The sequence below is a fragment of the Taudactylus pleione genome, unplaced genomic scaffold, assembly GCF_031769625.1.
Source record: "Taudactylus pleione unplaced genomic scaffold, aTauple2 ptg000506l, whole genome shotgun sequence".
Lineage (NCBI taxonomy): Eukaryota > Metazoa > Chordata > Amphibia > Anura > Myobatrachidae > Taudactylus > Taudactylus pleione.
Genome location: NW_028284908.1, coordinates 1,267,453 through 1,279,920, shown reverse-complemented (window position 1 = coordinate 1,279,920; position 12,468 = coordinate 1,267,453). Strand labels below are relative to the sequence as shown.

At 48.4% G+C, this 12,468-nt stretch overlaps 1 protein-coding gene across 8 annotated transcripts in view; it reads left to right on the top strand.

Annotated features, from left to right (window-relative positions):
* Window positions 1-12,468, top strand: part of NEXN (nexilin F-actin binding protein) — an 84,928-nt gene that overhangs the window by 68,508 nt on the left and 3,952 nt on the right. For all 8 annotated transcript variants that reach the window (XM_088450084.1, XM_088450083.1, XM_088450079.1 and 5 more), the window contains 3 exons: window positions 2,520-2,717; window positions 4,893-5,114; window positions 5,590-5,775. In XM_088450084.1, coding sequence (XP_088306210.1) covers window positions 2,520-2,717; window positions 4,893-5,114; window positions 5,590-5,775 — 606 coding nt within the window. The remainder of the gene's footprint in view (window positions 1-2,519; window positions 2,718-4,892; window positions 5,115-5,589; window positions 5,776-12,468) is intronic.

Sequence of the window (12,468 nt, the reverse complement as noted above, 5' to 3'; positions counted from 1 at the left end):
GAGTGCAGCGAGCATGTCTCTGCCAGTACAGGGGCTGTTCTCACTCTCATTAATCCTGAATATTTATAGCCGTCCGGAAAGGTCATGGGACATAAAAATCCTAATACAGGAGAAAAACGCAGCATGCGGATATTTAGTTATGTGTTTTCTATTCAGAAATACGTGCAGTTGTGTGTAGGTTTTACTATTATTCTCTTTAGAGGAGAGGAGAGCTTTTGCTAACATTTTACACTTCATATTAGAATAAACGTGACAACTGCTTTTTACTTTTTGCTCTCACAAACCGGGATGAATACAGAAGTAATGGTTACTTGGCTTCAATTGCACCCATGATAGTTGCAGATATAATAGGCATGGGCCTTTTCTGATCACCGCAACCTAGATTTAAAATCGGATATTGACAAATGTCAAGATTGTATTCTCAACGCATCATAAAAAATTGCGCACTTCTAAAATATGAGGCTTTTTTGTGCATATGCATGTTATAGCCGTCAAACACAAGACTAATCTGCATCCCGGCTTCTGCGCAGTGCATGGTTTACGTAAACGCTTGTTATGGTGATCTCCTCCATCAGATATACGGCACCCGAATGTAACAAACTTATAAGGACAACATGAATGATTTGATCTCGGCAAAAAAAAAATTAGTTTCTTATAATGACACTAATTAATTACAGTGTTGAGCGTTGAGACATTCTGTATGTACAATGATTTTTATACCATTAATATAAAGGATCTGTAAGTAAAGTAACAAGTCGCATTATCTCCTCCATTAAGCACCTAAAGGGAGGCAAGAGGTGGCACATACTGTATGGAGTACACTGCATTACTGCAGCAATAATGTTGTGATATACACATAGGCGAACGCAGGGGGGTTTCTGATTGCCTGGAAACCCCCAGCCCACACTAGAAATAATATACTGTATAATACAATTTTACTAGTGCTGCATGTTCTCCTCTGTATCACATATGAAATAATTAGCACCATGTGTCAGCCACTAATGAATACACCTGTGCACCAACTAGGAGATCTGGAAAACATGCACTGTTAGGTAGGCACTGCTATAGACCAGCTATATGGTTAATTATTAATACTGTTTTCCAGTGCATAAGGAGACCAATATGTCCATCTATGTCCAGGGCAGTTCTAGACTCTTCTGCTGCTCCCACAGACTCCTGTTTTGCTCCTATGCTCTGGAATGGTGCCCAGATGTGATATAAATACATTCAGCTCAGGCAGGATGGCCCTACTGCTGCATATAATGGCATACTGCGATCGCTGGCCCTGTATACGGTGGAATTGACATACACTATACTTTGTAGTGTTCCCTCTAGCTCCGGCGGCAGGCAGGGCGCCGGAGCTAGAGAGGGCAATCTTGTGCGCGCGCGCCCCCGAAAAGGGGGCGTGTCTATAAGACGCGTCCCCTTTTCGTCATACTTGGGGGCGTGCCCGGCGCTTACGGACATGCCGGGCAGCCCCCAAGCGCTGCAGAAAGGGAGAATAGATGCCGGGCGCATGCGCCCGGCGTCTATTCTCCGCCGGTGACCGGGTCACCGCATGTTTGTCCACCCGCGGGACACTGCGTCCCGCAGGTGAGAACGGCTCCCGCAGGCTGTTAGGGCAGGGCGCTTTTTGCCCTCCTCCTGGAGGGCAGGGTGCTTTTTGCCCTCCAGAAGGAGGGCAGGGCGCCGCGCCCCGCTAAAACAGCCTAGCGGGAACGCTACTTTGTATGACGCATATTAAAACTGGTTAAATGCTAATGATGTCCTGTTCATGGACTGGCCACACTCACTCTAAAATCAAGCCTTTGGAAACCCCCCTCTAGAAATCCTGCTTTTGCCACTGATACAATGAACATAAAAGTATCATAATGTCTAGACTACAATAAAACTATAATATATTCAAAACAAAATTAAACAAAGATTTACTAATTTCCAAATTAAATGAACAAAATATGAGTGTTCAGAGTTTGATAAAATTCCATCTGTATTTTTATATTATATGCAAACATCTTATTAAACCATTAAAATAAATATAAGCTCATTATTTATCCCTTTCACCGTTTAGTCGGTTTTTTTTTATGTAGTAGAAATAAGTCATTATTTTTTCTGCCGTTAAAATTATACTTTTTTCCTGAAGACTTTAAAGTTTCAGAAAAAAAACCCCCATTACCCTGCTTACACTTTGTAACACAGATTTTTTATTATTATTATTTTTATTAGTGGAACTGTAAGAAATTGAACTAAAGGCTAATGTGTGTATATTTGTTTTATAAAGTCAACCAAGAAATACTTTGTGGTTCTTGCTTCAGCATTAATTCAGCTTTGCAAGACAGCACAAAGTATACAGGTTTTCCATAGTAAAATATGTACTTGAACATGATCCTACTTTGTTTGCCCATAGTTTTTGCAATCTAGCAATAAAGGCTGACGTGTAGGAATGAGGTTGATGGTCTGTAGGATTTGCCTTTTGTGTGTACATAATAGCCAAAATAAAACTGGGTTGCCCCTCCTATCAGGAACCAGATGAGGAAGGCCTGCCACTAAGCAAAACCACGTCTCAGGAGTCTCTGGCCCCAGGAAAACTGGAAATTAATTTTGAGGAGCTTCTCAAGCAGAAAATGGACGAAGAGAAAAGATCCAAAGAAGAAGAAAGGAAACAGAAGCTGGAACTAGAGAAACAGGAGTTTGCACAACTACGACAGGAAATGGGCGAGGTACAACATTACTAATATATAGGAAAACATGCCATGCAGCAACCACGCCTAATGGGATGTTGCATCTAGAACAGGTCAGGGAACTTTTTTACCCCAAAATATATTTAGATACGCCGACGTTACCCCTTTGATTTGAAAGGAAATCATATAGTAGTGCCTCCATAGTTGTGCCCCCATATAATGCCCCTGTAGTGCCGCTTGTACAAAAAAAAAAAAAAACACTTACCTTAATCCCCGCTTCTGCATCCGCCGCCGTCCTGTCCGCCCGGCTGCTCCTCGGAACTATGGGAGAGACGTCATGACATCTCTCCCATAGTGCGCATGGAGAGAGGCGGAAGCTGGAGTTCAGAAGAGAACTCCACCCTCCGGGTAACGCTGCAGGGTAGGAGCCGGGTGCCCGCTGGTAATAACATCTCAGCGGGCGTCCGGCTTAGAGCCTCCCTGCGGCACAGACGGGCATGCATATGATTCCTTCTATATTATAGAACGATTCATATGCATGCCCGGCTGTCCGTCCATTACCCCCAGGAATTTCATTTTTACCCCATGTGGGGTAATTTACACCTGTTCCCTGACCACTGATCTAGAAGATCTGTTGGCACAATATAAATCTTGCAACATTCAGAGAGATGCATTAACAAACTAAGGGCTTGATTCATCAAGGATCCATTAAGCTCCAGATCTGTGTGAAAATATGCTAATGAATGCAATCGCAATGCCGACGCCCACCAGCTCCCACTGCCGCTATCTCTCCCATCCATAATACCTTGCAGTCCTGCGTACACATCACTAACATCGAGTACCATCGGCCCCTCACGCACAATTACAGCAGCCCTGACCTTACATAGGAATTGCTAATAATGTAATGTAATCGCACTGGCTAATTTATGCACGCCCATGCAACAGCGTTCAAATGGTCAGATGTCTGCGTTTCTCCGACCACCCCCCGTCACCACCACCAAACGCTCACTGCCGGCCAATCACTCTGCGATGGCTCTGCGTGGTCTCCGTGATCGCAGTGTCCCGCGGGTGGGAAGAACTGCGGTGTAGCGGTAACCGCCTGTGAATGGATGCCAGGCGCATGCGCCCAGCATCCATTCACACTGACAGCAGCGCTTGGGGGCAGCCCATGTCCGTAAGTGTTGGGCACGCCCCCAAGAGTGACGAAAAGGGGACGCGTCTTAAAGACACGCCCCCTTTCCTTGGTCATGCCCGCTTTTCGGACGCGCGCAGAGGTTTAGGGACTCCTGGGGGGGGGTCTTAGGAGTAGGTACCTCCCCCGGGAGGGTTATGGTCAGGCTAGGGAAAGGAGGGTTAGAGTCGGGCACCCCTGGGGGTAGTTAGGTCAAGGCACCCCCCCCGGGAGGGTTAGGTTTAGGGTGCGGGGAGGGGGTGTTAGGTTTAGGCACCCCTGGGGGAGGTTAGGGTTTGGCACTAGAGGGGAAGTTAGAGTTATGCACTAGGGAGGAAGGTTAGGGTTAGAGGGGGGTGGATAGGGGAGGGTTAGGGGTCTTACTTACCTCTGTCAGGATCTTAATGTGCCGGCCTTCCAGCGTCGGTATTTCATCCGCTGCGGTTAGGTCCGGCGGTAATTCATATCGATTCCCAAATTACATTACACCAAACAAAAAAGGAGCTCTAGGCCAGTGTGGGATTTCAAGATGATGATATCTCAGTGATAGTTTCCTAGAACCATCCAATGCGTTTCGTTGTTGCCAACCTCCTCAGGGAGTACAGTATACAATCCCATTATTCTGATATAAGAATTTATAAACAAAACAGATAATCGATATTTATTCATATCAGTAAAATTTATAAAGCATTCCAAAGGGCATTAATGAAAAAAATACTTGGATATATGTATAAATTTTACGTGGGACCTTTTTTTTTTAAACTAAGGTCTCTCTTATATGAATATTTGCAGCATTAGATGCCAGCACCTGATTTCCACATATACATTCTACAACACTATCTCCCTCAGTAATCAATCACAATTTAGGAGTGCTTTAAGAAAGATCATTTAGCCAGCCATTAAAATGAATCAATCTAGACACCCAATAATCTATACAGCTAATAACTATACCTGTGGGGTGTGTGTATGTGTATTACTCTATTCTGCAGACTTCTTTCCATGTTATGTAACCTTTACTTTCCTTCCTTTTTTTTTTTAAACAGGAAGAAATAAACGAAAGCTATGAGGTTTTAAGTAGAGAGTATGAAGAACTTATCAAACTGAAAAGGACAGGCTCAATTCAAGCCAAAAACTTGAAAAGTAAATTTGAGAAGATTGGAAAACTGTCTGAGGAAGAAATACAGAAGAAGGTGGAAGAGGAGAGGTTAAGGAGGAAAGCCACGGACGACGAACTGAAGGAGAGGGAAGCTGAGCATTTTCACGAGGTCAGATTAATCGCATGAAGTGGCGCAAACAATGGTAGCTTCAAACTCCACCCAGAGCTCTACAAAAACAAAAAAAGTTTTGGTTGAAGTTAGCGGAGATCAATAAAATAACAAAACTTTGCTAATCTTCTCTGGCCCGACCCTGCTTGTAGCGCCAAATCGCAGAGCAAATGCTGATGTCCCCTAAATCCACCCACAACTAAAATCCTCTGTAGGTGTTTTCAAATGATAGAATTGAGCTTTATTTATTAGTTTATAGTCCTGTGGCTCAACTCGCTCATTACGGTTGGTCTATGTGTGGCCACCTCAATGGCTGCCATTCATTGTGTAAAGAAATTGTCCACAGCAACATTATGAAAGAATTATGGGCGCATTATTTGAATATGACATAAATTAGACATGCATAATGTATGGTCTCCAGGGAACAGCTTTGCTTAGAGTTGACCTAATGTACTAACCGTGTAAATTTTTACAGGATGAAGAGGTTGACGTGAGGCCAGCAGTAAAGAGTCATGCACCCTTCTCACATAAGGTCAATATGAAGGCTCGATTTGAACAGATGGCAAAAGCCCGGGAGGAGGAGGAACAGAGAAGGATCGAGGAACAGAAACTCCAAAGAATGCAATTTGAACAGAAGGAAATAGATGCCGCATTACAAAAGGTACCAAGCGTCAAACAGAAAGCAGCCAGTCGTAATTACAGTCATTCAACTTCTTCTAGATACGCCATTGCAGCCCCTGCAATGGGTTAGCCCCATCCTAAGTCAGGTAGAGCCAGGTATTTAAGAAACACACCCTCTGATGGTAAATGATGCAGGTGCTCCTCTTTCCCTGGGTCTATGTACGACTTCCCAAGATGGTTCTGGAAAATAGAACCTCTAAACAACAAGGGTATACAGTCTGGGCTGCCAAAGAGTAATGCTATAAGGAGGGCCACAAGAAAAGAGCCACATATGCTGCATAATCAAAGACAAATGTGTAAGCAGCTGTGTGGAGAACATGTCTCCAAACTGAGTCAGTAGAGGATACTATAGCCAAGCAATAATGGCTATAGAAGGTATAGATAGATGTCCATCCTGCTGCCTTGCAAACCTCTGTAACTGGGGCCTGAGCCCTCTTTGCCCAAGACGTTGCCTCCGCTCGAGAACAGTGGGCTCCTAGTATCTCCAGCAGTTTATATTCATTGCCCTGTAAGGTCCTGCTGAACTCACAAATACCAGACACAAATACACAACAATTGCTCTCACTAAATGCAGAGCATGCAGTTTCTTCTCTTTGCATTTCACGAGAGAATATGGTGTGACCGGATGACCTCATTCCTCCATGTAATCACATTTTTGTCGCAGGAGCTACTCTCCCTTCAGTAACCGTGAGTGGGCTTACTTCGTCACTCCCAGGGTATAGGGATTCCCTCTCTCCGTCAGTAACCGTCTGTTACCAACTCCTCCCATTGCATCATGGTTGGGCAACTCGCTGCCACCACCAGGCTCCTAAACCTGAGCCCGGAACCGCTTGTTCCCCGCATGCCTCTACACCGGCACCTAGAACCGCTTCTCCAATGCTCCCACTACCGGCACCTGTAACCACTTCCTTCTGTCAACAATATATTGTAGATGGTTAGTATATACCGGATGTGTAGCCCCTCATTGTCGTAGTGCCTGAATCAGAGGACACAAATCCCATTGCGACTGCGATTCCGTCCGTACGGACTTGCGAAAATTTGCTAATGGCCCAGATGCCGTCCTGTGCAGAGACGCTCACCTCCAGCATCTGCCGTTCACACACAAAAGCGGGAACATCGGTCACACATTAAGCTTTTGAGAACAAATTTGCATCGCCTCGCTAGAGCACGCACAGAAAATGGTCCCAACACGCCTGCACCTCCCCCCCGTTACCTCAGCTAAACGCTGACTACCTGTTACTCACTTTGCTAAGAAATCCTTTCTGCCGTCACTAATCCATCACCACCCGCTCGCAGTGCAGCTTTGATTCATGCGCAGTGGCGAAAACAAAAAAATGTTCCACTTCGCGCAACATGGACATTCCTCCCATCTCTAAATCAGGCCCTTAGTGTGCTAAGCACTGAGGCCATGGAGATACTGGATCCAATGTGGTTCCTGAGGAATAGGAATTATTTTATTTGAATGCCTTTCTACGAAGTCCTTAGGGTCCACAGGGATACCTTGGGGTATAGGGCTTGGCTCTAGCCATGGGCACCACAGAGTTAAAAATTCTCTCCCAGGATGCACCGGGCCCCCTCCTATACCCCGCTCCCAGGCCAAGGCACCTCAGTTTTAGTATCAAGCCATAGGCCGGGAGAGAGGAAAAAAAAAAGGAAGAAGAAAGTCTGGAACACACAAGATTCACATTCTCTTAGAAAAGGGAGACAGAAACTGGTGACCAGAACAACACCCTGTGGACCCTAAGGACTTTGTAGAAACGGAGATAACAAAGGTAAGTTCTTACCATATCTCCTGTTTTCTACCTCAGGGTCCTTAGGGATCCACAGGGATACCTTGGGGATGTCCCAAAGCAGTATCCTTCAAGGGAGGGGACGCTCCTGTGCCGAGAGGAGAATCCGCCGCCCGAAGGAAGCATCCTGAGAAGCAAATGTGTCAAAGGCATAATGCTTGACCAAAGTATGGACAGAGGACCACGTGGCCGCCTTACATAGCTGAAGAGCTGAGGCGCCACGTCGAGCTGCCCACGAAGGTCCCACAGATCTTGTAGAATGCGCTTTCACCGAGGGTGGCACTGGAAGTCCCTCGTGAGTGTATGCCTCAGAGATCGCCATGCAGATCCAGCGTGCCAAAGTCTGTTTATTGGCAGGCCAACCCCTCCTATGAAATCCATATAGGACGAACAAAGAGTCCGATTTTCTCAAAGAACTGGTACGGTCCACGTCAATTCGCAGAGCCCGTACCACATCCAAAGAAGCCTCACCAGCTGAGAGATCAGAAGAATTAAAGGCTGGGACCACAATTTCCTCGTTAATGTGGAAACTAGACACTACTTTAGGTAGGAATTCGGGACGGGTACGAAGTACCGCCCTATCCGAATGAAAAATTAGAAATGGGGGACGACATGAAAGAGCCCCCAAATCCAACACCTTTCTGGCTGAAGCAATAGCCAAAAGGAACACTGGGTTCTGTGGATCTAAAATGGCTTACAGCAAAAACAAAGGTTCAAATGGAGGATCCTGTAGCGCCTTCAGAACCACAGCCAGATCCCATGGAGCTACCGGATGGACATAGGGAGGCTGGATGCAGAGGACACCCTGCATAAAGGTACGGATATCAGGCCGCGTAGCAATCCTTCGTTGAAACAAAACCGACAGGGCAGAAACATGTACCCTCAGTGAAGCAAGGCATAGACCTAAATCCAAGCCTGCCTGAAGGAAAGCTAACACTCTCGATATTCTAAACTCGTGAGGAGCGTACGCTTTAGGGCGACACCACTCAAAATAGGTATGCCATACCCTGTGGTAAATTCTAGCTGAAACCGGCTTACGAGCATGTAACATGGTATTGACCACTGCTCTAGAGAAACCCTTGGACCTCAAGAGGGAAGTCTCAAGAGCCACGCCGTCAAAGATAGCCGACTCAGGTCCGGGTAGAGACAAGGACCCTGAGACAATAGGTCCGGCCTCTGAGGTAACAGCCAAGGAGTGTCGATGGATAGACACTGGAGATCCGAGTACAAACTCCTTCTGGGCCACGCAGGGGCCACCAGCAGGATCTTGCCTTCTTCCTGCCTGAACTTTCGAATTACTCGAGGCAGCAGGGAGAATGGAGGGAACAGGTACGCGAATTGGAAGTTCCATCGTGCCGACAGAGCGTCCACCAGGAGAGCTCCTGCGTCTCTTGTTCGGGATCCGTACGCCCACAGCTTGCGGTTAGGTCTGGAGGCCATGAGGTCTATTTCGGGAAGACCCCACTTGTCCACCAGGAGTTGGAACACCTCCTGGTGAAGAGATCATTCCCCCGGGTGTACATCGTGGCGGCTGAGGAAGTCCGCCTCCCAGTTCAGCACACCCGAAATGAAGACGGCCGAAATGGCCGGCAGATTGCCTTCTGCCCAAGTCAGAATGCGGGACACCTCCCTTAGAGCCGCTTGGCTTCGAGTTCCTCCCTGACGATTTAGGTAAGCCACCGTGAACCTGCACAGGTTTCCCCAGCAGGAACGGTCTTGCATGCTGCAGCGCCCTGAACACTGCTCAAATTTCCAATATATTGATTGGCAGGTTCGATTCCTCCGACGTCCACCGGCCCTGGAAGACGTGTGGGCCTGTCACAGCGCCCCTGCCCCGAAGGCAAGCATCCGTTGTTAGAAGGACCCAATCCAAAATCCAAAACGGACGTCCCCTGCTGAGATGAGACTTTTGTAACCACCACGTCAAAGACAGGCGCACTTCCGGAGTGAGCCTGATCATCTGCGTCTTTATTCGACGGGGATTTCTGTCCCATCTGGACAGGATCAACATTTGTGTCGAACGTTGACACCATGGATCCCAGTAACTTCATCGCCGAGAGAAGAGACACTCGGCGACTGCTTAGAACATTGCGTATCTTGGACTGCAACAGGGCTATCTTTTCCTCCGTCAAGCAGATCCTCTGTTGCTGAGAGTCCAACAATGCCCCGAGATGGACCATTCTCTGAGAAGGAATTAGAGAGGACTTCTTCCAATTCACTATCCAGCCGTGAGCCCTTGTTCAGGGACTTGAGGTTGAGTATAGGTCGGTATGATCCATTTGGTTTTTGAACCAGAAAAAGGTTGGAGTACTATCCGGTCCCTCTCTGGGATAACGGAACAGGTTCTATTACTCCCATTTGAAGCATAGAACGCACCGACTCTTGGATCGCTAGAGCCTTCGTTGGATCTGAGGGACCTGCTGTTACAAAGAACTGATGAGGAGGCCTTCTGTGGAAGGAGAGGGCATATCCTTGAGATACCACCTCCCGTACCCAAGTGTCTGTGGTGGAAGTCGGCCTCCCACCCTGGGATCCCCCAAGGGGAGGCCCAACCCATCAGGCTGAGGGTTTGTCGTCCGGCTTGGCAGCTGGACGTCTGGTACTCCAAGCTTGCTTCTTGGTCTTAGCGGTCTTTTTGGGATCTGAAGGTCTCGGAAAGGACTGAACCCTAGGTTTTCCCGGAGGGCGATAGGGCCGAAAGGACGGATTTTTAGACCCAGACGGAGTCGGGGCTGAGGGTAGACACGCAGATTTGGCAGCCGCCAACGTGTCTACTATTTTGTCCAAGCCTGGTCCAAACAGGACCTGTCCATTGTAGGGTAAGCATTCCTTGGATTCAGCGTCCGCCCTCCACGAACGTGACCACAAGGAGCGTCGAGCGGCCACAGCCGCCGCAGAAATCCTAGAAGCAGGCTCAAATCCAAAGCTGCTTCGTTAATGTACGTAGCGGAATCCCGAAGGTTACCCACTAACATAACCTGTTCGCTGGTACCCTCAGAAGCAAATGATGCTTACCAAGCGTCCGCCCACCTTTCCATAGCCTGGGCCACCCAGCAGACAGCCATAGCTGGTCTAGATGCTCCTCCAGCAAGGGAATAGATGGACTTAAGGCACACCTCCACCTTACGGTCTGTAGTATCTGTCAGAGAAGACATAGACGGCATAGGCAAAGTTGCGCTCTTTACTAAGCGCGTAACGTGAGAATCCACCTGAGGAGGAGACTCCCATTTAGTGAAGTAATCTTCCGCAAAGGGATAAGTACGTGCCAGACGCTTGTGAGGTTGAAATCTTTTTCCTGGAGATTTCCAGGCCTCCTCCATGTGATCAACTAGCTGACCAGATAGAGGGAAAACTGCTGCAGTTCCTTTAACCTCTTTAAAATAAGCATGAGTAGGCGCTGCAGGTAAGTTGTCGTCAGTAATTACCATGGCCGCACGGACTGCCCGTATGAGGCCTGGAATGTAAATACTAGACTTAGCCTCTACTTGAGGAGTGTCAGTGTCCGAAAAATCTACAATTTTGCCCTCATCATCCTGAGCGGATGGATATGACAATAATGGTCTTTTAGCAGGTCTGGATTGATCCTGCTGAGAGCCCCCGCACCCCAGAATCAGACAAACCTGGGTCAGCCTGATTAAGGACCTGTTGCGGGGGGCACTGCATTACTATCGGTCCCGGAACTCCCAGAACAGGAGGCGAGACTACCGCCTGCTGTGCAAACCCCAATTGTGGAAACGTAGGAGGGGCTGCAAGCCTATTTACAAGAACAGTCAGGGCTTGTGCAAAACAAGCCCAAGGTGGTTCCTGAGAGGTGCTGGGTACAGCAGAGGTACCAGGGATGGCCAAACATGCAGCACATAACCCATCCTGGAGTACCGCCCCCTCCCCCATACCTGCTTTACATCTGAAGCAGGAAAATAGGAGAGGTGCTCCTCTAACAGAGTCCTCACTGGACATAGTGGTATGTGACACTCCTCTCACAGAAATTTCTACCCTGACAGTACTGGCACTGAGAGAGCTGGTCAGGAGGAAGAGATAGGGATAGTAAAATGGCTGACAGGAGAAAGATCAGGCACACAGCGCTAGCATAAAGTCACATACCATGTAGAAAACCCTGCACTATCACATACACAGACTTACAGCTTGGCAGTGATAGTGCTACAGACGCTGACCTTTACTGGAGGAGAGGTATGTAAGGGGCACCCCAGGCTCCACACTTTGTCACCACAGTGTCTTATCACATAAAATGGCCGCCGGAGGATGAAGGGAGGCGAGCTTGGGGAGGATCACTGCCTCAGCCCGCCAAAAGCCTTAATGTAAGGCGCCGACAGCAGTGATGGGGAGGAGCCTCCTGTGCGCTACAGGGAAGGCGTCCTCCCCTGGCAGGCCATTAACCCCCGTATCCCTGGTGGTCTAGTGGAGAGCGCAGGCATCCGCCTGGCTCCACTATACTACCGTCCCCAGGGAGCCCCCAGCCCTGGGGACGCCGGACTGTGATTCAGCGGGCGCCTACCGCAGACGCCCGCTGCTTACCTTTGCTGCCCCCCTTACATCCGGCCACAGCCCAAGGCCCCCCGGGGGTTCCGCTGGCTGGAACCCCCAAGAGCCCGCCGAGCTCCCTGGATAACTACCGGTGGTCGGCGCCGGTGGGGGTGTCGGAGCAGTAGCATGGACGTCCGCTGGACAGTCCTATGCTACCGCTCTTGAAGATCTTCAGGGTCTGTTACACAGCCCCCCTCTGCGATGACCCAGCTTCCCGGCCGGGCACCTACTGAAAACTGAGGTGCCTTGGCCTGGGGGCGGGGTATAGGAGGGGGCCCGGTGCATCCTGGGAGAGAATTTTTAACTCTGTGGTGAGCCAAGCCCTATACCCCAAGGTATCC